The following is a 22,571-nucleotide window of genomic DNA, read 5'->3' as shown; positions in this document are numbered from 1 at the left end:
ATCTTTTGCTAAAATCAAGTCTACTCCAAACTGTCTGATACAATGTTACCTGTGACTTCCATTATTTTTCACACTCCATTTAATATTAATTTGCAGTATCTGTACAGACATGAAAGGTGTTTTATAAGCAACACGGAGATGCTAAAATGTCCAGAGAACTGTTTATTTCCCCTGGTATAAACAAGACATTCAATTTCATGAACAGAACCAAGTCAATGAACAACAAGTAAAGAATCCCACTCATTGATCACCCTGGCGCATCAACTCAGGAGCCAGTGATACCTCACAGGGTGGAAGTACTAGCAACACTGAAGACAGTGCAGCTATCAGGTTTTCTACTCTACTCCAAAATGGCTCTTTCAGTTTGAAGGGATGAGCACGTTTATCCTAAATATATCATTCCGAAAGACATCATATGAAAAGCTGCAACTATTTTGACTTACCTTTACTGTAATTATTCTAATATCAGTTACTAGTAAGAAACAAAAAAACTTCAAACACTGGAAAACTTTTGTTAAACAACGGCAAATCCAAATGGAATTATCCTGTCTCAGTCTAAAAGGGTATCTAGCTAACAAGCTGTTCCTAGATAATGCAGTACATTGCAAGCTCTTCAAGCTCTATTTATTTTGTTTTTTGAAATATACTGACCTTGAAATTTGGAGAGAAATATCTGTTGGCTTTGTCTTTATTTGCCTTGTCTAGATCATTTTTTGTTAACGTAAGGATTAGATATTCCTTATCATTATCTGAGCGCTCTGTACTGAAAATACCATCAAGTTCCTGATCTCCAACTAGACTTCCATTTTCTACTTTGTCCAAATTTTCATCCAGTCCTATGAAGAATGTATTTACCCAGAAGTGAAACATTTTGTCCTGGTGGGTAGAATGTGGGGAGGAAGAAAAAAAAAAGCTTGTATTAATATTTATCAGTGGCATAACTGTCATGTGCAAATCTATTTACTTGTTTTCGGGGAAAATGGTTTAAACAATACCAAGATGACACCCCATAATAGTCTACTCACTGTTTTAGTTTTACACAATGCAGATGAATCTGCATTAACCATATGGCTTTTCCTCAGTTAAATATTTTTATAGAAGTCATTTTCATTTCTTCCTGAAAGTCTTTTGTAAATCAAAAGTCTAGATCTACAAAGTTGATTAAAACTGAATGCAAGCAGCAAGAAGCACCAAGCTAAAATTTACCTGGAAAAAAAGAGTCATTTAATTCTATATACGCAGTGAAATAAGTAGCTTCTTTCTGAAGCTGATGAGTATACAGGCCTACTTTGCTCAGTAGCACTGCTAATCCACAAAGGGCTCTGTTCTGTAATTAGTATTAGTTTTCTAGGCAACAAAATGCTCTGTTTCCCTTTATTTTTTATATGAAAATACGTGTGGTGGTAAACAAACATCATTCAATAATAAAATCAGCAACAAAATTAGTTTTCCTTATGTAAATCATTTCACTAGTCAAGTGCTTTCTGATGCATGTGATGAGTAGGAAGCCAGGTATTTGCAGAGCTTGTGTACAAAAAAGGAAAACTAATAATTTATAACATTTACTTAGATATCCAAATTTACTGACATTTCTACTGCTCCAACGAAGACTGGGACACTTTCTTACATATACTGAGTACCTGACAGTTAGTTACCTGCAAACCTTCCCCCCGCCCCCATCTTATATTGTATCATAGAACTGCAGCATAAAAATGTAATCTAAATACTTAAACCAGGCCTCAGATTTGTAAATTACCATTCATGTTAAATCAGTGAGATTACATAGCCTGTTGCTGGAGGTGTTGTAGTGCACTCACAGGTGCTTGTTTCACATGCACCTTTTAGCAGGCAGTAACAAAAACTGTCCATGACCAAATTTAGTCTCTGAAGAAAATTAGAAGTCCACTATGCACATATTTATGTGGTATATGCTGAAAACTCCTGCATCTTTTTCCATATGTGGTTTTCTACATTCTGGACAACCAAGACCAGACCGGACCAAAAGATATCAAGCATGTTTAGTGGGCTAGGTCCTGGCAATCTCAGACTGCTTCTCACCCTGAAATCCACCATGACAAATGCAAATTCATTTTCCTCTTGAATCTTCTACCATAAAGCCCGAAATGGATCTTCCCATATTCAGAATAAAATGTAAGCAAAAGGATAAAATGTACTCTTACTGAGTAAATCTCACTACAGTTTGGTTAATGCTCAGATAACAACATACATATGTACAAAATACAAGTTATTTCATGGCTTTAGGGTTTCATTTCTGCAACCCTGGTTTCATTAACCTTTTCTGGCCATTTAACAATTGAAATCACTTTTATATGCATGTATTTAACTACCTTTTAGGCATGTGTGCAGACTGCTATCATTGAGAAGAAAAGGCTCAGCTTCTGTCAGAAAAGCAAACTGGTAGATCTTTAGTTGTCAGAACAGCTTTTATGGACAATTAGCTAGCTAATTTTCACTCTAACATGAATTTCTTTTAAAGAGGCTATTAACCATGCCACACAACTGGATAGGGGGAAAAAAAAAGCTTCAAAAAAGTATCTTACTTTCATATTAAAACAAGTATTTTCTATAATGCAAGCAATATTTCAACACTTCTGGAGATAAATTCTTTCAAGTTAGTGAAAATATTCTTTGAATACATCCAAGTTAAAGTCTACAGCAAGCAAAACTACAATTTTGCTATGATTTTGGACTTCAAAACCATATTTTGCTATGGTTTTGACTTTTTTGACAATATTTTTCAGGAGTCTTAAATCTAGGCCTTGCAAGGTACAGCAGGGGGTGGAAACCTTTATGAAAGATGGGCTGCAGTTTGCGACCAAGCCACTGCTGCAAACTGCCTGTCCCTTGCTCCCAGGACCAGCACTTTTGCTCGCTCCACCCCAGTCGCTGCTTATTGTCATCACCAAGCACTGTAGATTCTTGTTGTCAACAGCCATTCCAAGGGGAAAATTCAGCAACAAGGGTAGAGAGCACGTAGGTCTGGAGTGGGGTGGGGGCATATCAGGCAAGTGGTAGAGTCAGACACAGGAACACGCCCATAAGAGAGTCATGCAGCAGAAAGTAGGATCTTTGGGGAGCTCCTTCTGTGATCCCTGCTGGCATATGCCACTGATCACCCCCCAACCACATGTCGGATCTGGCCTGCCAGCCAGAGGTTGACAACCCCTGAGGAAGAGTGTGTGAACCAGATACCCTGCCAGCCTTCAAGTGTTTCTTATTTCTAGTTCTTAAATTATTCAGAAGGGACTCCTTTGAGAAGAGCAAAAACAGCTGAGCTGCTAGATGAAAAGGATAAAGACTGAAGGGAAAAACAAAACAAAAATAAAACAAAGACAGAACAGGTCAGAGAGACAGTTCCTTGCTACCCTCTGGGAGGGGCACTGATTAATTTAAAAATTCATCTAGAGAATCTTAGTAGTGTCTGCATCGTACCATGGTAATCTAGGCAACTCACCAATTCTTCTGCAAGCTTCCCACTTCTTATGTTACTTTAATAGAGCATTCAGGGCTAAAACGCCATGCAAAAAAATCTTCCCGTTAGCCAAAACAGGATACCCTAAAAAGGCCTGTTCACACAGGTGAAAAGTTTGGCTTGTTACCTTAAAAGTAAATAATAGTGTGGAAAATCCAAAATGTAATTCTTTTTTTGGAGGCGAAAGTCAAACAATGATCTTTTATAGAAGTATGGTGCGGAATGTGGTAACATTGCAAATAACTGCTAGAAGCTCCCCCGAGGCAGAAATCAGAGGCTTTGCCTCCAAGCAAGTGAGCTTTCATATGGTCTTCAGTTTCACGCTAAGAAGTTTTAAGTATTGCAATCTTCTTCCTCTATTTCCTTGCTTGTCTCCTTCTTGGTTTCTACAGTACCATCTGAGCACTTACTTTTATTTCCTTTCCAACCACAGCAATACAAACAACTTGACTAGCTTTTTGAGATCATAGGTGCAAGGGCACGGGCATGTATTTATGACAAAACAGACACTTAAAGAAAATGAAGAAATTGACTAAATTTGTATTTCCTTCTTAAAAATACATCAATAGTTATTGCCAGTTATTATTACTGCTATCCCTTGCTGATGTGCATCTTAGTTTCAAACTCATATTAGATCAGCCTCCTATATTAAGCTATTCAATGTTCCCTTATTTTACAAGAGACCACGCATGTAAAAACAAACTTTCTGATATGGAAAAGGTTGAGTATCGTGGAAGGTTTTGAACAGCATTTAGTTCTTAATAGGAAATCAATGCAGAGCAGATAACCTGAGGAAGCATTTATAGCAACGTGTGTTAATGAACAGATAGGCTGCTGAGTATTTAGTGACTGATTCTTCTTTTCTAGTGCCCTACTCCTTTTCTATTTTTATGGGCTGTAGTTTTCCAACCTGGATGTCACAAGTGTTTATTTCCTTTACCAGCTCTGCATCCGATGGCATGAGGTTCTGTCAGAATCTCTGAAGCAGATATGTTTATACCACACTATTTTGGCATAAACAGAGAACAGCAAATTCTGTGGACTGATTTAATCATCCCAGACCTGATGAATTTGATAGTTTAGGGCACTAAAAAGAGGTAACAAATCTTTCACCATTACTTTAGTTAGTTTCCACTTTAGCCAGCTGCTGACTTTGGTAACTACTAGATGCACTGGGGAGGTATCTACCTACATAGTTATAAAAATTACTCTATTGCATGTCTACACAGTGCTGGCAATTCAGTTTGTGTTCTTTAGTGAACTGTAGAAGGATTAAATAAGTGGAATATGACAGGACTTTATGGGACTTTAGTATTAGAAAGATCTGAAGGTAAACAAGCACTTGTGCTATTATCTGCAAGCAGCTGTTGGGGACTGCTTTAATAATTCTCTCCCATCTCTTGACTGAGGCTATAAACAAGCCTAATTCAGCAGATTCTCAGGTGTAGAATCTCCTACACAGGCTCAGCAATATTTTCCCATAGGAAGGCTGGAATGATCCGGCTCAAAGGAGGACCCAGCTGCCATCATTGCTTCTTCTTGCCTGCAGTGCGAATCAGGGAACCCTGCTCCAGCCAAAGCCACCTGATTATGGTGCAGCATGGGTAGAGCAGAGTTTTGAAAATGGCTGTGAAAAGGTTAACATTGGACTGCACCCTTTCTGCCAGTTAGCAGGGACAGAGAAGCTGGCAGACAACTTGAAGCACAGCATCTTCATGCTTCTATTCCAGTGAAGAAAATTCCTCACTTAAGAGGTAACCCTTGATTATAGAGGGCTGATTGGTGAAGGAAAAGGAAGTTGCATGTGGTATGCAAATAGCTACAGTAGTTTGAGAAACTGGGATAGTTCTAGGGGTGCACCAATAGAGATTTTGGGGGCCAAAAGTGATAGCCAATTTTTAAAGAGGCATATTGGCTGATACCAATCTGATTTCCAATAGAAAATAGCAGCCTGGCAGCTTGAAGAGCAGTGTCCAGCTGGTAAGTCTGTTGTGCTGGAAAGGGAGGGGGAAGGGAAAAGGCGTGGGGGAGGGGGAAGATCAAGACTCCTGAAGTGAGGGATGGAGTGGGGCTGGGGCAGGTGCTGCTCAGCTGGGGTAGGGCACTGGACCAAGCCATGGCTCATTTGGGGGGTGTGGGGCGGGAGGCCGGCTCTCACTGCTGCACACACCCCAGAAGGACATGGTGTACCCCTGGATCTGTGCAGGGTGAAGGTGGACTGCCACTGCAGCCTGAGACCGGGTGGGACCTGGGCTGGGCTTGGCATGGCAGTGGCACTGGGAGAGGGGTTGGGGGGCTATGGCAAGTTTTGGGGTGGCTAAAACACCCCCAAGCACTGCTGCCATTCACCCTGAGCACAGCCCAGCCCCAACCCCATGCTCTCCCTCACCACAGGGGCCCCGATCTGTGCCCCCCAGCCCCTTCCCCTTCCACCACAACAGACTTATCAGCTGGATGCAGCTCTCCAAGCTGCCCATTTGCACTCCTCACCGCCTACATGCTGTGTTGCGGCTGTGTGCAGGCACGGAGCATTTATTGGCCACAACAGGCAAAAAAAAAAAAAAAAAAAAAAAAAAAAAAGGCCGATTTCCAATACACTCAATTTTCTTTACATCAGTGCTGATGAAATATTGGGCCTACGTATTGGTGCACCTCTAGATAGTTCTCTGAGCCATATATTTTCACACGGAAGAATTAAGACACCTGGTTTAACAGGTTTAGGAATAATGTTTGATTAAAAATCTGTTAATTCAAACATCAATAATAAATCAGTATGCAGGGCAAATGCAAGACTTGGAGTACCAGCATATAACTTAGTATTTGTTTGGAATAACATGCCTAAGTTATTCATAGCTTTGCCACTCAGTTTACTTATCCAACAATGACTAATAATAACCATTATACCCCTCAGAAGATCCATACATTCAATTATAAAATGATTGTCACATTAATCGTTTTTCATTTTATAAATGTATATTGTTACAGTATATGCAGTTGCCTCTCTCCTAATCCGCTCCCATATTTTCTTGTCTTTCTGTTATATTAACTTAGATTCTAAGCTCCTCTAGGCAGAGGAAACTACCTCCATTATCATTAAATAATGTATATAAGATCATGCTACTATAAAACAATGATAATCATGAGGGGCAAACAAAGACTTTGTTATAAACGACATGCAAGTGTTTTAAAGTCAGTGTTTCCCAACCAGTGCGCCGCAGCACAAAAGTTTGCCATCAGAAATGAACAGCTGTGCCACAGAATTTTGCCATGGTGATGAGCTACAATAAGTATGAGGATGGGGAATGCCTTAGCAGGTGTGCTGTGGAAAATGTTTATTAATGCAAGTGTGCCTTGGGCTGGAAAAGGTTGGCAAACACTGTTTTAAATTACTTAAAACACTTATCTTGTATCTTGACTTTCTAATCTCCGCTCCTCAAATTTCCCTTCCTTGTACAGGTCAAAAAGCCTTATTTTACCTGTGACTAAATGGAACACAAACTAAAATCTCAGGTACCTGCCAGTATTTCAAAATGGAGAAGTATTCATGTGAAGTAGTACCTAAAATTAATCCAACACAAAAAAAAGCATGATTTTATTTCTGCCGTAGGAGTAAAAGGCAGACAATCCAGAATCTAGATTCAGAACTCTGGCAAACAAGAGATCCAAGGATTCAACTTTTCATTGCCACTTTTCCAAAAATAGCTCCTGAATTCAAGATCTGCAACACAACCCTCCCCTTCTTGATTCTGCTTGATAGTATTTTCCGTACTAAGAACAAACCTTTTTCAACATCTTGTTCTGTTTGTGGAAGAACTCCACCTTGATATCACCACACACCGGCAATGGTTGAGGGAATTCAAAGTACATATATTTGTCTTCACGTCTTGAGGGTCCTGAAGGGGAGGTGAATATCTTTACTTTTAGCTGGTACACCACAAACTGAGGATCTGCATGGTAAAACACAAAGTGGTATAATTTCCCCATTAGTATTATCATCTGTCAAGATCTGACCAAGACGGTTAAATCAGAATAAACTAAAATTTGCCCCCACAAAGTTTTCTAACCAAAACTTCAAACTCAATGACAATGACACCAGGGACCGTTGATAGAAAAAAAAAATCTGTCCTGAAACAGTTTCTGCTGGTGAAGATTCAGGACCCCACAACAACTTAGCTTTCATATCTTGAATTGAAACTACAGAGAGAACAGTCAATTACTTTTACACATTAAGAATATTTAATGTTAACATTATACAAAAACAACTATTATGAATGTTGCAACAAGTTTTTAGACTTCCTTCTTTGAAGAAGTTTGCATCATAATATTTTAAAACATTTGTCTTATACAGTAACTTTTACCTGGTGCAGACAGAAGTACACACTTATAACTAATATGCAGGCTGCTATAATGCTGACTAAAACAAAACAAAGTTAAAATATTCCATCACAAGGCCTAAATTTTGTCTGTGGCTGGAAAAAAAAAAGGGGGGGGGGGGGAACAAACTAAAATGCCCAAACAACTGGTGTTTATATGCATCCATAAAATCATCATTTTTTGCCATCTTTTTGCCTCCTTTTCTTACTAACTAGACTAGTTTAGTTTCTACAGAACCCTGCTATTGACTCCCCCTACCCGCTCTCATTTCTGTGCATGTCCAGGTTGCATGTTGCAACAACATTAGTTCAGATAACTCAGGAGGCTATGCTCGTTTCAAATTCCACTGTTAATTGCCCACTACTATAATGCCAGCACTGAAAGAGTGGAAAGCAACTTTCAAACATTAACAAAACAAATGCACAGTGCAATTACTACTCTGAAATTTAGTCTTTATGAGCACAAACAGGTGAATACAGGTTTTATATCAAATTTGTTTCAAGGCAATTTGCTTACATACATCATAGTTACAGATGATAATATCATTTATAGACTTTTTTTTCCTATAAGCTTCTCCTTTAGAAAGAGGGCAGTAGGCATAAAATATCCAGAAGAATTAACAATTTTAGTCTTGAGTTAGTTTCTCAGTCATGGGATCTCGTTTCCACATGAAAACAAACATATCATTCAGAGAAGCAAAACATCATTTTTCAACAGGAATTTTCAAAATATCCACATTCTAAAAAAATCCAAGGATTTAAGATTACCTAGGGCAGAAGATAGCTGGTATACCTCACATTAAATTTTTGAGTGGAAAATGTTTAAATCAAATAGCATCTATTTAAAAAAAGGGATAAAGCAAGTTCTCAGCTATGCTACACAAACCTCTATTAACTAGCTTTAGAAGAATGAAAGTGCATGGATCTTGCCACGTTTAAACCCAACAGATTCTAGCAATCTGAAGTAGTTAAACATGACTCTCTATCACAGAAGGATCAGAAGGAATATTAAGGAACATCTGAGTCTAATCTCTAAACACATACACTGAAACATGTAGGAATAACGGCCACAAATTGTTAGAGAAGGTTCAGACTGGACATCAGGAGACATTACTTTACAGTTAGGGCTGCCAGGCTCTGGAATGGGCTCCCAAGTGAGGTGTTGCTCTCTTCTATCTTGAGGGTCTTCAAGAGGAGGCTCGACACATATTTGGCTGGGGTGATACGATCCCAGCACCCGTTCCTCCCTGGGGCAAGGGGTTGGACCTGATGACCTGTTTAGGTCCCTTCCAACCCTAAGTACTATGATCTGACATCCTAAAATATGACAATCTAGTTTTACATTGTATTGGTATAAAATGTTTCTGTTCCAAAGATCCATGTAAAATAGTGTATAGAAATGAATACCTTGAATACTGTGCAAGCAAAAAAGAGAAAAGATTAATAGTACTTACTGCAAGTTCCGCCACTGAACATTGGAATTGTTTCAAACATCATCTTGTGAAACAGCAGTGCCACTGGTCTGTAATCCAGGTGATTCTTTAACAAGTAGCTATAGTAATACACATAGCGTCTCTGACTGGGAATAGTTACTCCCTAAATAAAAGGGAAGCCCAAAACTTCAAAAATTAGTCAAAACCATTCATTAATACTTCACAGCAACTGGCTCCTGCCTATTACTTTAGAACTTAATTATCTCAACCAGACCAATACGAGTGAAAAAAGGTGTCATATGGGAGACAAAAATTAAACACGGTATGTAGAAGTGACTGCAAAATAGTGCAGAAGTGGCCAAGCAAGCTATATACTAGCTAGCTTAGGTATTGGTAGCTGTGTAGTCACAGGAGAAAGGAACCTCAAGCACAGACCTGCTTTACAACAAAACATGCGAGACCACAGCAGACATACCCTTAATGACAATTTCTTTATTACTGGCCCCAAATCCTAGCAAGGTACCTAAAAATATGTTAGCGCAAAGCCAAAATCCAGCAGTGACAGTGAAAAATCATTTTCTTCTTTTCAAGCAGGCAGCCAGTTCACCTAGGCAAAGAGCAAAGCACTATACAAAGAAAATACTAACTTACACCATTCACTCAAAATATGCACACTTGTTGTGCAAAAGGTTTTTCAAATCTTGCTCATTACTAGGTCTTGTGCATACTACCTATTGCCAGTTCCACAACTGGTAGGAGGTTAAAAAGCTTCAGAACATAAACTTTCTCATTCTGTATGCTAAACTGACATAAATAGTAAGAGGCTTGATAGGTTGCACTGAAATCTGTTTTTCTAAAAAACATACAACTTTAGTCCCTTATTAGTAACAGAGTATTTATTGGGAAGACCTCTTGCACTTGCCATATTTTAAGTTTGTTTATTTTTAGAGACCCACTACAGATATTAAGTTCTCACTACATTTTAAGTCGGTAGTGTATTCTAACCACAGTTCCTAATAACACTTTCATTTGTAGTTCTGCAAAATTTTCCCATTATGAAACCCTTTTCAAAAAGTTTCATTAAGTTCAAAATGGAAAGAAGGTAGAATAGGCCACCTATCCCAAAATCCCTGTCAGTGCAGGACTGTTTAACTAAATTACATTTAAAAATACTGAACCAAAAATATGCTTAGAAAAACTAGAGTCAAGGAATAAAGTAATATTTTAACAGTGATTTTAAACTGAAATGCACCAGTACAAGTTACAACTTTTTTCTGAAAAGTGGAATAAATTGTAAGTGACAATCAGAGTCAAATTCCTGTAGAACTTTTATAACATACAGTACCTATCCACTCTATATTGTGGAACTGATTAACATACAGATTCAGGTAGTGCATTTTCAAACTAAAACAAAGAAAAATTGCAAATATTTCTGAACTAATATTTCATAAACAGGCCCACACACTGGTCTTAATGAACAGGACAATGTTGAAGTAAAACACTCAGAACGCTACCTTTATAAAGCAGCAGCTTTACACTGCAGAGCACAAAGAACTCCTTAAAATGTATTAATTCAGCAAATACCTCCATCCTAAAGAGGTACACAGCATCTGGCCGTTAAGTAGTTTTTCCCTTTATGAAAAGGTTATAAAAAATAAGGCTCCTTATCCTCTAAAACGATCCTAATATTTCATAAAATTGAATTTTTCCTACAGGACCTAAACACTGGCTTTCTGAAACCTGCAATCTAAACAGCCTACTCAACACACAAGATTTTGGGAAAATGTGTTACCTCAAGTAGTTGCCTTATCAAAACACTATCTTAAAGTAGCTTTTAGATCTTCCACTGAACCTGAACTTTAAAATTTGGAAACAATCCAAAATAACAAACAAGCAGCTGAGCAGAGTTTCAGTTTGGGAAGAAAAAAAAAAATACAAGTAAGAAGTTTCCTCTTCTTATATCACCTAATTTCTGGAGCAAAGCCACAACATGTTGATGGTGAAATACTACATAAGCCAAGTGCCAGATTGGTATCTCAAACAGAAACCAATCTTTTCTCAGTCCATGTGACACTATACTCCAAATCAAATGGTCTCCCCGATTCCCAACAGAGACAGCCCTTTATATTAGGGTTGTGTGAAGCTTTGGTAGTCAAATCGATTCAGAGGAAACTCAGCCTGATTCAGCAACCAAATCACCAAATCTAAATTGAATCAGGAGACCCATTAAAAGGTCCATATTGAATCGGAAGCCTCCAAATCTATTCAGAGAGATTTGGCACTGATTCGAAGATTCAGCCACAGACTATATACAGGCAGCAGTCCTCGACAACATTGGACACAGGTGCCTCCAGCTAATTAGTATGTTGTGGTGGGCAGAGGGAAGGGGCAGATCAATGCCCTCACAACGAGTGACGGATTGGGGCTGGGACAAGCTGCCCATCTGGGCCAGGAGGGGGCACGAGACTTGGGGAGGGCGGTACCCGCCACTGTACTCCACCAGTCCAGGAGGGCGTAGAAGTGGGCGTGTGCCCCCAGATCTGCATGGGGTAGACTGGACTGGACTGCGCTCTGGGTGGCAAGCCCCAGTCACCCACCACCAAGCTACACTCCACAGGGCAGATGGATCCAGGGCTATGCTCCAGGTGGCTAGCCCCAGTTCCGCCTACCCTGCAAAACAGCCCTGGCTCTGCACGGAGCAGTCCTGGCTCCACCTGCCCCACAGAACACAGTGGAGCAGGGGCTACAGGGTGGCTGCAGCCACCCTAAAATTCCCCATAGCCTCTGCCGCCAGCCCCACTCCAATCTGGATGCATGTGCCCGCCCCCATGCCCTGCTGCTGCTCGCCCAGCTGGGGTGGGGAGGAGCAGGGAGGCTGAAGCCGCTTCTGCTGCTGTGCACCGGTTATCCAAGGCAGCACAGCAGCACCATCCCACACCTCCCTGCCCCAGCTGGGTGAGCAGTGGGAGGGCATAGCCCCTGCTCCCCAGCGCTTTCCCCCACCCATCCGGAGCACAGCCTGGCCCAGCCCACCCCATGCAGATCCAGAGGCACACACCTGCTCCCATGCCCTCCCAGACTGGCAGTTCAGTGGCGGAAGCCCCACTCCTTCAGTCCCGTGTCTCCCCATCCCAGCTGGGCAGCTTGTCCCAGCCCCAATCCCTCCCTCGCTGTGGGGGCACTGATCTGCCCCCCACATGTCCCTTTTCTTCCCCAATCTGCCCACCACAGACTTACCAGCTGGAGGCATCTATGTTCAGCGTTGTTGAGGACTGCTGCCTGTATAGTCTATGGCTGAATCTCCGGATTCAAATTGGCTGAATTGCATCGGGACAGTGATCTGAATCACCGAATCACTGATCGTCCAAACCAACTGAATCCGAATCAAATATTTACTGCTTTGTACAGGCTTATTATATACCCAAATAGCTATGCTATATTAATGTGAATTTGTTCAGCATCCCTGAGGAAAGATTTAATGAAGTGGTATCATATTATTAAAAACTCAAAAATTGCCACGAAGTCTCTGGTATGCCTGTTCTTTCTTGAATATGGATAGAAAAAAAATAAAGTCTATATTACTCTTTGAAGGACCTGGAATTGTCCAACTAGACACGTTTTTAATAATTATAGGTAAGTTGTTTAGGTGTCAGTTTTTAGAACTGAACAAAAGTAAGTGACACTTGAATGCAAAATCTCAAGTTTCAAAAACATTGACATGTAATCTCTGACTGCTAACTGGTATTTCCTGAACTGAATCAAAGTATGTTGCTGCTCTTTCTTTTTCACTATAGCACAGACAGCATATCAAGAACAGCAAAGCCTTTGCAAGTCTTGACTACACAGTCCTCTGTAGGTACTCCACTGAGGTAGTAATATCAGCAGAAAACTGAAGGTGTAGACAAATTCAGGACACCAAATTTAACAGAAGACGTAATCCAAAAGTGCACTGAAATCTTAGACTGGTCTATCAGACATCAGTTCTGATATACTGGACACTGAATAAAGTCAGGTACCCAATCACAGCCATTCTAACATGATTTCAGAACATAATTTTTCATCTGCTTATTCAGACAGGACTATATTTAACATAATCATGATGTCAACGCCAGGGCATCCAGAGCTATTCCTCAAAAGTCAGGTGGAATGGATGGCATACATCCCTTGAAGGGAAACCTCTGCTAAAAACATTTCCACGGTCACTTCCATCTAGAACCAAACCTGCATCTATTAAGCTAAAACAGTACAGAAAACATGCGCCTTCTCAATGCCAAACCACCCCAGAAGTTTCTTTGATAAGATACTGGATAAAACAGAATTTTATTTTGGAATGGAAATAAGGAGGTAATGGATCTCCTGAAATAATCAACTCTGATGGTATAAACACACAATTCTTTTGTCCCTCCCTGCCATCTGCTTGCCTATGTTTAAAAGAATAGGGTACATAACTAAACCCCTTTCCAGGGGAAATGATACTAATTCTATGTAGTATCAGGTATCTGGTAATTTAAACACTCACTTCTAATCTGTTTCCCCTTTCCCATTTTCCTTGAGAAGTGTTAGACTGATTTCATGATAGAAATGTCAATCCATCAAGTTTTATGCAGGGGACTTCACGCTTACTCTGCTAGCTCTGAAGACAAAGTATTTAATAAATCAGAATACTTTTAACTAAACTGGAATGGCTCCAGCACAAGACAGGACAACCTGAAAAACTCCCTTTTAAAAACTATATTTTGCTGATGGCTGGAAGGCCTTTTTTCCACCACAGCATTATACAGGAGGAAAACGGATAAGGTAGAATGCTACCCGACTTTTGCCCAGAAAACTGTAACCTAGTTTCAGCATCTGTCATTTGTCTGATACAGTAAAGCATCCTGGAAAGTTTCCTTTTCCAGAAGGCTTAAAGGGAGTTGCAATACGAGTACTGGAGACAGTACTCCTGACCAGTTAGAGTTAAACTTCTTCTTACAATTAGACTACTGTTTGCCACCTACATTATCTCAGTGCCACTAGATCTGTGAGTGGATAATTTATTTTGCACCTTAGCCACAAAATGTATCATTTACTAGTACTTGCACCATTCTCTGGACAATCTACAAACATCTTGGTACCTTGTAACCATAGCACCAAGTAATTTAGCATCAAATTAAAGTGTCAGTTTTCCTTAATCCTGTAAGTTTTGATCTTTGTTCAAATGGGGAAAGGTATTTGATCACCTTTGAGCAAAGCGTGGGTCTTTTGAGGCCTTTTACTTAGGACAAGAAGTCTGTTAAGACTGTTGCCTACAAAAAACTTCAATATTCTCTGGAGAGCAGTGCAGGAGATAAAACAGATCTATAATAGATATATGTATAAAAATAACTTCTGGATCTACATTTTAAGATGAAACTCATCTATAAACAGTATTTCTAATATTAGTTACCCAATTTGGATTATTTTTTTTTAAATCAGAGAAGGGGAGCTTAAGCACAGAAAGCTTAAATTCAAGATTACACAGCCCAAGTTAACTAAACCTTTCAGCTACCAGATCAAATAAAACACAATGTATCCCTAGCATTACAAATTAATAATTTTATTTCCCTCCTTTCATGTAGAATTTCATTATCCTTCTCCAAAAATAATTAAAAGTAGCTGTTTTTTAGAACTGTATGTTTCCTGATGTGATGTACATAACTACTTAAGCATATATTCTGTAAGACAACAGATTTAATATTCAGGATCTGCCTTCCAATTTTATGATGGAAAATCAAAAAAAACTGACTGAAGAACATAATTTACATGTGGGTTGCAGGTATTTTGGTCAGAGACTACTTATTTTTTACAGTGACACCCAAAACACTGTTCAAATGAAGCACAGTACCTGACTAACCATTCTGAAATACCATTTCAAATTCAAGTTATTCCAATATGTCCATTCAAAAGATTTATATTGAACCCATTTTCTTAATACCCAAAGTTAAGCTTATTGGGTTTGGGGTGAATTTCTGTATAAGAGCATGTGTGGAGGCAATTAGCCTTTAGAAGTTTCTACCTTTTTTGGGGGGGAGGGTGTTTAAACTCGAGTCACAGAAACAATTCTGGGGTTTGCAGAGAAGCCCAAGGAACTAGATTCGTTTACCAATCTAAAGATCGCTAGAGCAGCCATCTAATATGCTAAAAACAATGCTAACCAATCACAGGCCGGTTTAATCTGCTTTCTCATGGATCAGCTAGCCTTGTTAGTTCCTTAAAAGACATCCCAAGAAAGAATCTTAGGCCATCCACCCAATAGAATGCAGGTGCTTATTAGAGAGCTAAACACAGAGATGAATATTTTTGTGCAATGTTACAGTAATTCTGAGACTTGCCCCAGAAAGGCCTGAATCTGACATTCAAAGGGTATATGTCTCTCTTAAGTACTTTATCAGTATACAAAAAAGAAAAAAAGGGAAGACAGCTCATTTAAGATCATAAGACAAACCCCAATGTAGCTGGGAAAAATACAGATTAGAAAACTGAGGGGGGGGGGGGAAAGAAAAGAAAAAAATGGTCATCAACAAGAGATGGTCACAGTCAGGGGAAACAAAGACCCAATTGTACCATACAATCTTAAATAAGGCTGCTATGAGGTCTGACATGGGGTTAAAAAGTCAGAAGAATTTTCTATCATTACTACTTCTTTGAAACAAGGAATTCTTGTTATTGAAGGCCTGGTATAAGCAAGCAAATAGTGATGTACTCCATCAGACAAACTGGATGCAGTTAGCAGCATAGCTTACTAGATTAAAAATTGCATTCTTAAGGAACAGAAGCCAAGTAAAACAGAAGCAAAAAGTTATGCTGATAGTTAAAGCAAAATGGATATTGTACAGGTGGTTCAATATTAAAACACAAGAAGCACTGTAAGTAAAAAGCAGCAGCAGGTCTCAGGAGGATACAAAACTACAACAGTCCTATCTTCCAACTGGGTTGAAACAGTTTAAAAGGCAAGTTAAATCACCATCCACCAATTTTTATTAACAGAATGCAGAGCATCTTTTGAAGAGATAAATATGCAAGAGCAGTAATCAATCACTTCTCTTAAATATCAGAGACTAGGAACAGATTTTAACCTTGTTATTTTAATTATTCTTTGGAGTAATTTGCAGCATACAGTTTTAAAACCAAAGGGTTATTCAATTCAAGCAGTAAATCAACATCTTGGTACACTACTCACAAAAAAATCTTTGTTGAAAGCATATCCCAAGGCATAGGAGGAAGGTGGAAAAAGCACAGGAAAAATACTCACCTTCTTGTCTCTGGTCCTTACTTCTCCATAGAAGTCTAGGGCTTCTTGTGCCTTTAAAAACTTGCCTCGATGTAACAAATATGCACAAATCATTACACCAGTTCGTCCCTTTCCAGCTTTACAGTGGATTGCTGCAACATGATTGTCATCTTCACTTAGCCATTGGTCAAGATCTTCACAAAAAGGTTTGATAAGCTCTAACTGTGGTGGGTTATGGTCTTCAAAAGGGTACTGTGCAACTGTAATAGAAAAAAAAGATTTCCAATACAATAAATTTAAATGTGAGATTTTAACTAGCTTTATTATATGGGCTACCTTTTATAAAAACACTAGTAAAAAACATCATGGACAGGTAACTGGATGGATTGTGTATGTTTGACAAGTGTATCTGACGAGCATAACTCTGAAATCCATAATTATAAGCTATTCAGCACTGCAGACTATTAAGTGTATATGGTGTACTCCCTCACAAATGCACAATTAAGTTTGGTGTTATCCAAATGCAAGGGAAGTACAACAAAGATAATTACACTGAAATGTATGCTCCGCTTTCTAGTTGTATAACCCAGTGTCCTTGGCAAACTTGAGAACAATTTTGCTCCTATCCAACAATATGCCTTGTGACAGGGCTGTCCAACTGCTGTCCCATGGTCTACATGCAACTCCCTGAAAAGTTAGTAACCCACCCAGCCTCCACACCCCACAAGCTGCTCTTGCCACAGTTGCTGGGCTCCTTCCTTCCTCCACCAGATTCTTCCTTCCTTTCCCCACTCTCGGCAGGAGAGGGTTGGACCAGGAGGTAGGACAGGGGGTAATAACAGACCACAGTATGAATACGAGCTGGCAGTGGGACACTGCAGCTAGTAGGGCACATAATACCCTGGCATGCATCAATCAATGCATCTCCAGCAAAACCAAGGAGGTCATTCTTCCACTCTACTCAGCACTGGTGAGACTGCAGCTGGAATACTGCATCCAATTCTGGGTATGACACTTTAACAAGGACATGGACAAGCTTGAGAGAGTCCAAAGAAGCGTCTTACCATGGCAAGCTATACAAGGAAAGGCTGAGGGATCTGGGACTCTTCAGCCTGAGGGAAAAGAAGGCTGAGAGGGGACCTGGTAGCAGCCTACCACTATACTAGGGGAGTACATCAAGGGTGAGCAACTGTTTACCAGGGGTCCCAAGGGGAAAACCAGGATTAATGCCCACAAACTCCTGGAAGATCAATTCAGGCTCAACATTAGGAAAAACTTCTTCAGTGTCTAGACTGTGTAATAAGCTCCCTCCAGAGGTGGTGCAATTGCCTACCCTGGAAATCTTCAAGACCTTGCTGGGGTCACCTGACCCTCAGTTATCTTTCCTGCTTGGTGGAAGGGGCTGGACCCAATGATCTTCCAAGGTCACTTCTGGACTTGCAATCTATGACCACCTGCGTTATGCACCTGCTGGGGAAAGGGACTGGGCTGCTCCTGTAGGAAGAGGGAACCAGGCTGCCTGTGTAAGGGAATGGTATGTACAGATGGGGGGGGGGCAGGGAAGTGGGGAAGGAGGCCTGTCCACCTGTCTGCATGTCATGAAGCCTGTGCAGCTTGCAGCCCCTGAGTCTGCAGTCCATGCTTTGTACAGCCTATGGATTACTGGAAGTTGGGCAGCTCTGCCTTACAACAAGCCTTTATTCCACAACTGTCATTTGGAAGTTCTATTTCCTTTTTAGCCAACATAAAACACAAATAAATCTTTAATTTGCAGAAGGCTTTGCATTCATTAGTTTTGTTATTTGTGCTTAACGACTTATTATATGTTCCGGTTATGTAAACTTCTCTCCTAAGCAATGAGATTATTTAAGGTATAAAACAAAAGAGCAAATATACAATTATGTTGAAACCAGGAGATATTTTACAAGTAACTCTAGCACTATGAAGAGTACCACTCATGTATTTTTTTTTTTTTAAAGTTTGCATGGACAGCTTATTCACCGACACTTCAGACAAATCCACTTGATTTTCTAGTCCAGCTAAAAGGGAAATGATAACTAACAGAAAATGAACACTAAATAAAATAGAAGGGTCCACAATACTTTACAGAATTAAATTAAGCTTTTATCCAGCTCAAGAAATGATCGTAAACTGTAAGGGTATATTTTCATATTACTAAGCTGTTTTGCATAGAAGAGTCCAAATATTCCAAGAGCAGCATAAGAAGGCACTCCAAGCTGTTTTTGTACTTTAGACAGGTAAGAAGGAAGCTGAAATGCTTCTTTAAACACTACTCAGTGTAGCAGTGCAAAAATAAACTACTTAGATTCAATTTCAGATTTAGCTAAAAAACGTACATGGATATCTTAAACTGGAACTAGTCACAGTCACTGTAAGAAGGAGCCACAAAAACTGAATCTCTCCAGGGATCAGAAGGGGCACCCTTCCTTGCAGAAAATAATCCAGAAGTATAGTAACTGCATCCTCTGAAGATACAACCATGGATTGCGGAAGAGGGGGATGCTATATTTATCTAGCAGGACAGTCTGAAGCTTTACATGGTCTCAGAGCCAGACCATGAAATAAAGAAAGGTCCAGGCTCCCCTCCACCACCTGTTAAAAATTCTGGGGAAACCCCTGCATGGAAACAAACTGAGAAAAGCTACAGCATACAAAGACTGAAGATATAACTAGATCCCCATATAAACCTAGCTTTTTCCTAGAGACTTACACAAACTGTAGGCAAAAGCCCACTGTCCAAAGAGGACAAATGCCTTGTAAAGCACAGCTTTTATACAGTAGTTTTAGGGGGTTGGCAATATTTTTACAGTATACAGCTGTTTAACCTTAAGTATGGGCCAACTCCAACTTAGCCCACACTTTGGTCACTGGACCCCTTCTCCACAGTGCTGCTGCTTCACTCCACTGCTGTGGCCAAACTCTCCTGCTGGCCAAGGTACTGCAAAAGTCACCCAGCTCTGCAGGTCAGATAAAATGGCTCAGTCTGCTGGATCTGACCTGCCATCCCATGTTTTAGGATTGAGGGAAATACTCAGGACCTGGATTAACATCTGTGCTCTGAAAAATCAAGACATCAAAATACCCCCTTGCTTGGCACTCTAAGTTATTTTTTGAAGATCTTTACTACAGTTTTCTTTTCTGTCAGGGATGGGCAAAGGAAATGAGAAGCCTTGAGTTAGACTCATACATCAAATGCAGAACACTGCTTTATAATGATAAAAGGCAGGCAAACAGAAAAACTGAATGGTCTCGTAACTGATTAAGCATGATGTTTATGAAATCTTATGCCTCTCTCGATTAGTGAATATAGAAGGTGCCACTCTGCTTTGTCTTCAAGTTGCTTCAGCTTAAGGTAACTGGTAAGGGCCTTGCCAGGCAGAGTGAATGGGATGAGACATAAGCATTAATATCTAATGTGCAGTGAAGAGATCTGAATAAATCAGTACTTCTTAGATTTCTGAAAATTGAACTCTTCATAACAGAAAATAAGAATGGAAGCAACCATGCTTCTCTGATCATGTGCAGTCAAAGGCCTAATCATTTTCACTTTTGCATCTCCTTCTCCCACCCTCAGAAATACTGGTGTCAAGCTTTAGCCTTTTTTTTCTTAGGTGCCTAGATTGCTGAAATGCATGTATATAGACATTTAGATCCCTGGCAGACATTAATTTTTTCATATGATTAACATATGAAAAACATGTTAATCACACAGTAAATGGCAACATGCCACACACACAAATATTTAAGACGCGATAAACTGCCAAACCAACCACAAAATTATTACATATTAATATGGCACTTAACTTTGAACACGTCATGCAGACACCTAGTAAGAGCACAAGCATCTCAGCCTAGCCCAGCCCAGAAGTCTGGGTCTGAAGAGCCAAACTGGGGTGCTTTGAGACTGACATCAGGAAGCCTCAGCATGCCTGCTTTTCTTTTACTGTCTCAGGACAGCATGTGCCCGAGAATGGAGAGAGGCTACCCAATGTCAGATGTAAAGCACTGTGAGAACTGAAAAAAGCAGGCATACAACCCACCTGCTTTTTTAGGGTCCCAAAGCAATGAAAGTCTATAAGGCCCTGAGGCAGCATGAGCTTAAGAAAGTGGAGATGCTCTCCAAAGACAAACTCATGGTGCCTCAGAACCTAAACAGAGCACACATGCATACAGCCTGGCATGGAGATACTCATTTCCTGATGCCAGGCTACAAGCCGCCAACAGGACCAGGACTGGATGGGTCCCGGTGCCAGGCTCTATACTTGCAGTCATATGACCGGGATCAGAGGGATTTTATGGCCAACCCACCCAAAAAAGAAAAAAAATCACACATCCTGCCATACACATCTGGCACAGAAGGATGCACAGTTTTTGCAATCGGGCATACATGTCAGTCATGGGGCCTTAATGACAACATCTGGTAGATGTATTAGCTCCCATTTAGGCAAATGGAACAGTTCAAACCTCAAAGCCATTGTTTGTTTTCTCTATTACACAAAAAGAGAGCAATTAAATGAATTATACTCTGTTAATGTTCTATAGGACTTTTTTGGAATTGTAATACCACAAAGGCTTCCACATTTTAACAAAAGCTGAGATTCTAGAAGGCAACTTAGCATTGTCTGTTCCCATAGACATACTCCAGCTTCCAAGCTGAAATTGTAGCAATAATTGTCTTGAGCTCATAACAGTTAATTGCTGAAGACTACACTTTTTAGAAACTGTCAAATACTGCTACAAATGTCCCCCTGTAGAATTTCTAGTTATTACTCTTCTCCTTCCCAAATAGCCTAAGTTTAACATTATTCATTAGTTCAGAAAGAGGTAACTCTAGAAAAGAAATCTAACATTAATAAACCAGACAGTGCAAACTTACCTCTGCAATTAAATTTGGCGGTGTCATAATGTCTTTCTGCACATCTAAAAAGAAATGTTGGATTATATTAGAATTCAACACAAATATTTATCTTATGCACATTAATGGGGTCTGTGCCACCTTGAAAGACAATAAGTCAAAAGAAACCACACATCTATCACCTGAACAGTTTAATACCTCAGCTAGATTTTACATATAAAATTTAGAATATATTGCTGTATAACATTTTCTAGCTGAGAAACAGTTGCTTACCCCACAGTAACTACCACTCTTCAAGTGGTATTCAGTGTTAATACCACTGCTAGGTCTCATGCAACATCAGAAGGTATTTTTCATTGTTCTTTTTAAAAGCAGCATTCACCGGAGCTATTCACACACACTATGTTTCCTCATACTCCAGTGCCAAGGCCAAAAAAAGTGGAGTGATCATGATTCTCTGTTCAGAACACATTAATGAACTAGAATGAAGGCAAGATCACGGGATCCACACTGACAACATCTGCGGAACCGTTACTAGAACATAAGTAAACGTTTTCAATTGTGTATCAGTGCAGATCCCCCTGTAGGTGACTGACAAGCAGTACCCTCTTGATAAAGGGATGAACAACTAAATATCAACTGCAGTACTACTCTCTCACACTTCACATCTGCTATGGAAGTTAAGTCCAATGCATGATTTCAATGAAGGTCAGTGGGTTACTTCAGGTTCTACATTTGCCAATTTCTAAAATTAGCAATTTCTAAAGCATGTAAAGGATATTTCCTGAGCTGTACTGATGTCCTGTGGGTGAGATAAACCACAGTTTTACACCTCAAAGGAACACAATAAAAAAACCAAATGAACAAACAAGTTTGTCTCCTGCATTTTTTTTCAGTGAGATGACCTGCCATTGCGAAAGACAGAACAGCCAAAACTAAGCAGCGAGACAGTCGGAGCTGTAGGGCTGTGGTGATATAGCAAATCCAGTGCAACTTCTCTTCTTACTAGGGGTGTACTAATAAAGATTTTTTGGGTCAATACCAATGGCTGACTAATAATGAGCCATATCAGCCAATACTGATCCAAATGCAGATATGCAAGCCTGGCAGACTGGAGAGAAATGGCCGGCTGGTAAGTCTGGGGGGA

The 22,571-nt window shown here is 39.9% G+C and overlaps 1 protein-coding gene across 1 annotated transcript in view; it reads right to left on the bottom strand.

Moving 5' to 3' along the window:
- The window catches only part of PTEN (phosphatase and tensin homolog), a 64,796-nt gene that overhangs the window by 4,075 nt on the left and 38,150 nt on the right, over positions 1-22,571 (bottom strand). Inside the window, exons 4-8 of the mRNA XM_019538609.1 lie at positions 21,446-21,489; positions 16,570-16,808; positions 9,321-9,462; positions 7,274-7,440; positions 652-876 (exon numbers count right to left, since the gene is read on the bottom strand). Coding sequence (XP_019394154.1) covers positions 652-876; positions 7,274-7,440; positions 9,321-9,462; positions 16,570-16,808; positions 21,446-21,489 — 817 coding nt within the window. The remainder of the gene's footprint in view (positions 1-651; positions 877-7,273; positions 7,441-9,320; positions 9,463-16,569; positions 16,809-21,445; positions 21,490-22,571) is intronic.

This window comes from Crocodylus porosus, unplaced genomic scaffold (genome assembly GCF_001723895.1).
Source record: "Crocodylus porosus isolate Cpor-Errol unplaced genomic scaffold, CroPor_comp1, whole genome shotgun sequence".
Taxonomy (NCBI): Eukaryota; Metazoa; Chordata; order Crocodylia; family Crocodylidae; genus Crocodylus; species Crocodylus porosus.
This window is presented reverse-complemented; position numbering and strand designations above follow the sequence as displayed.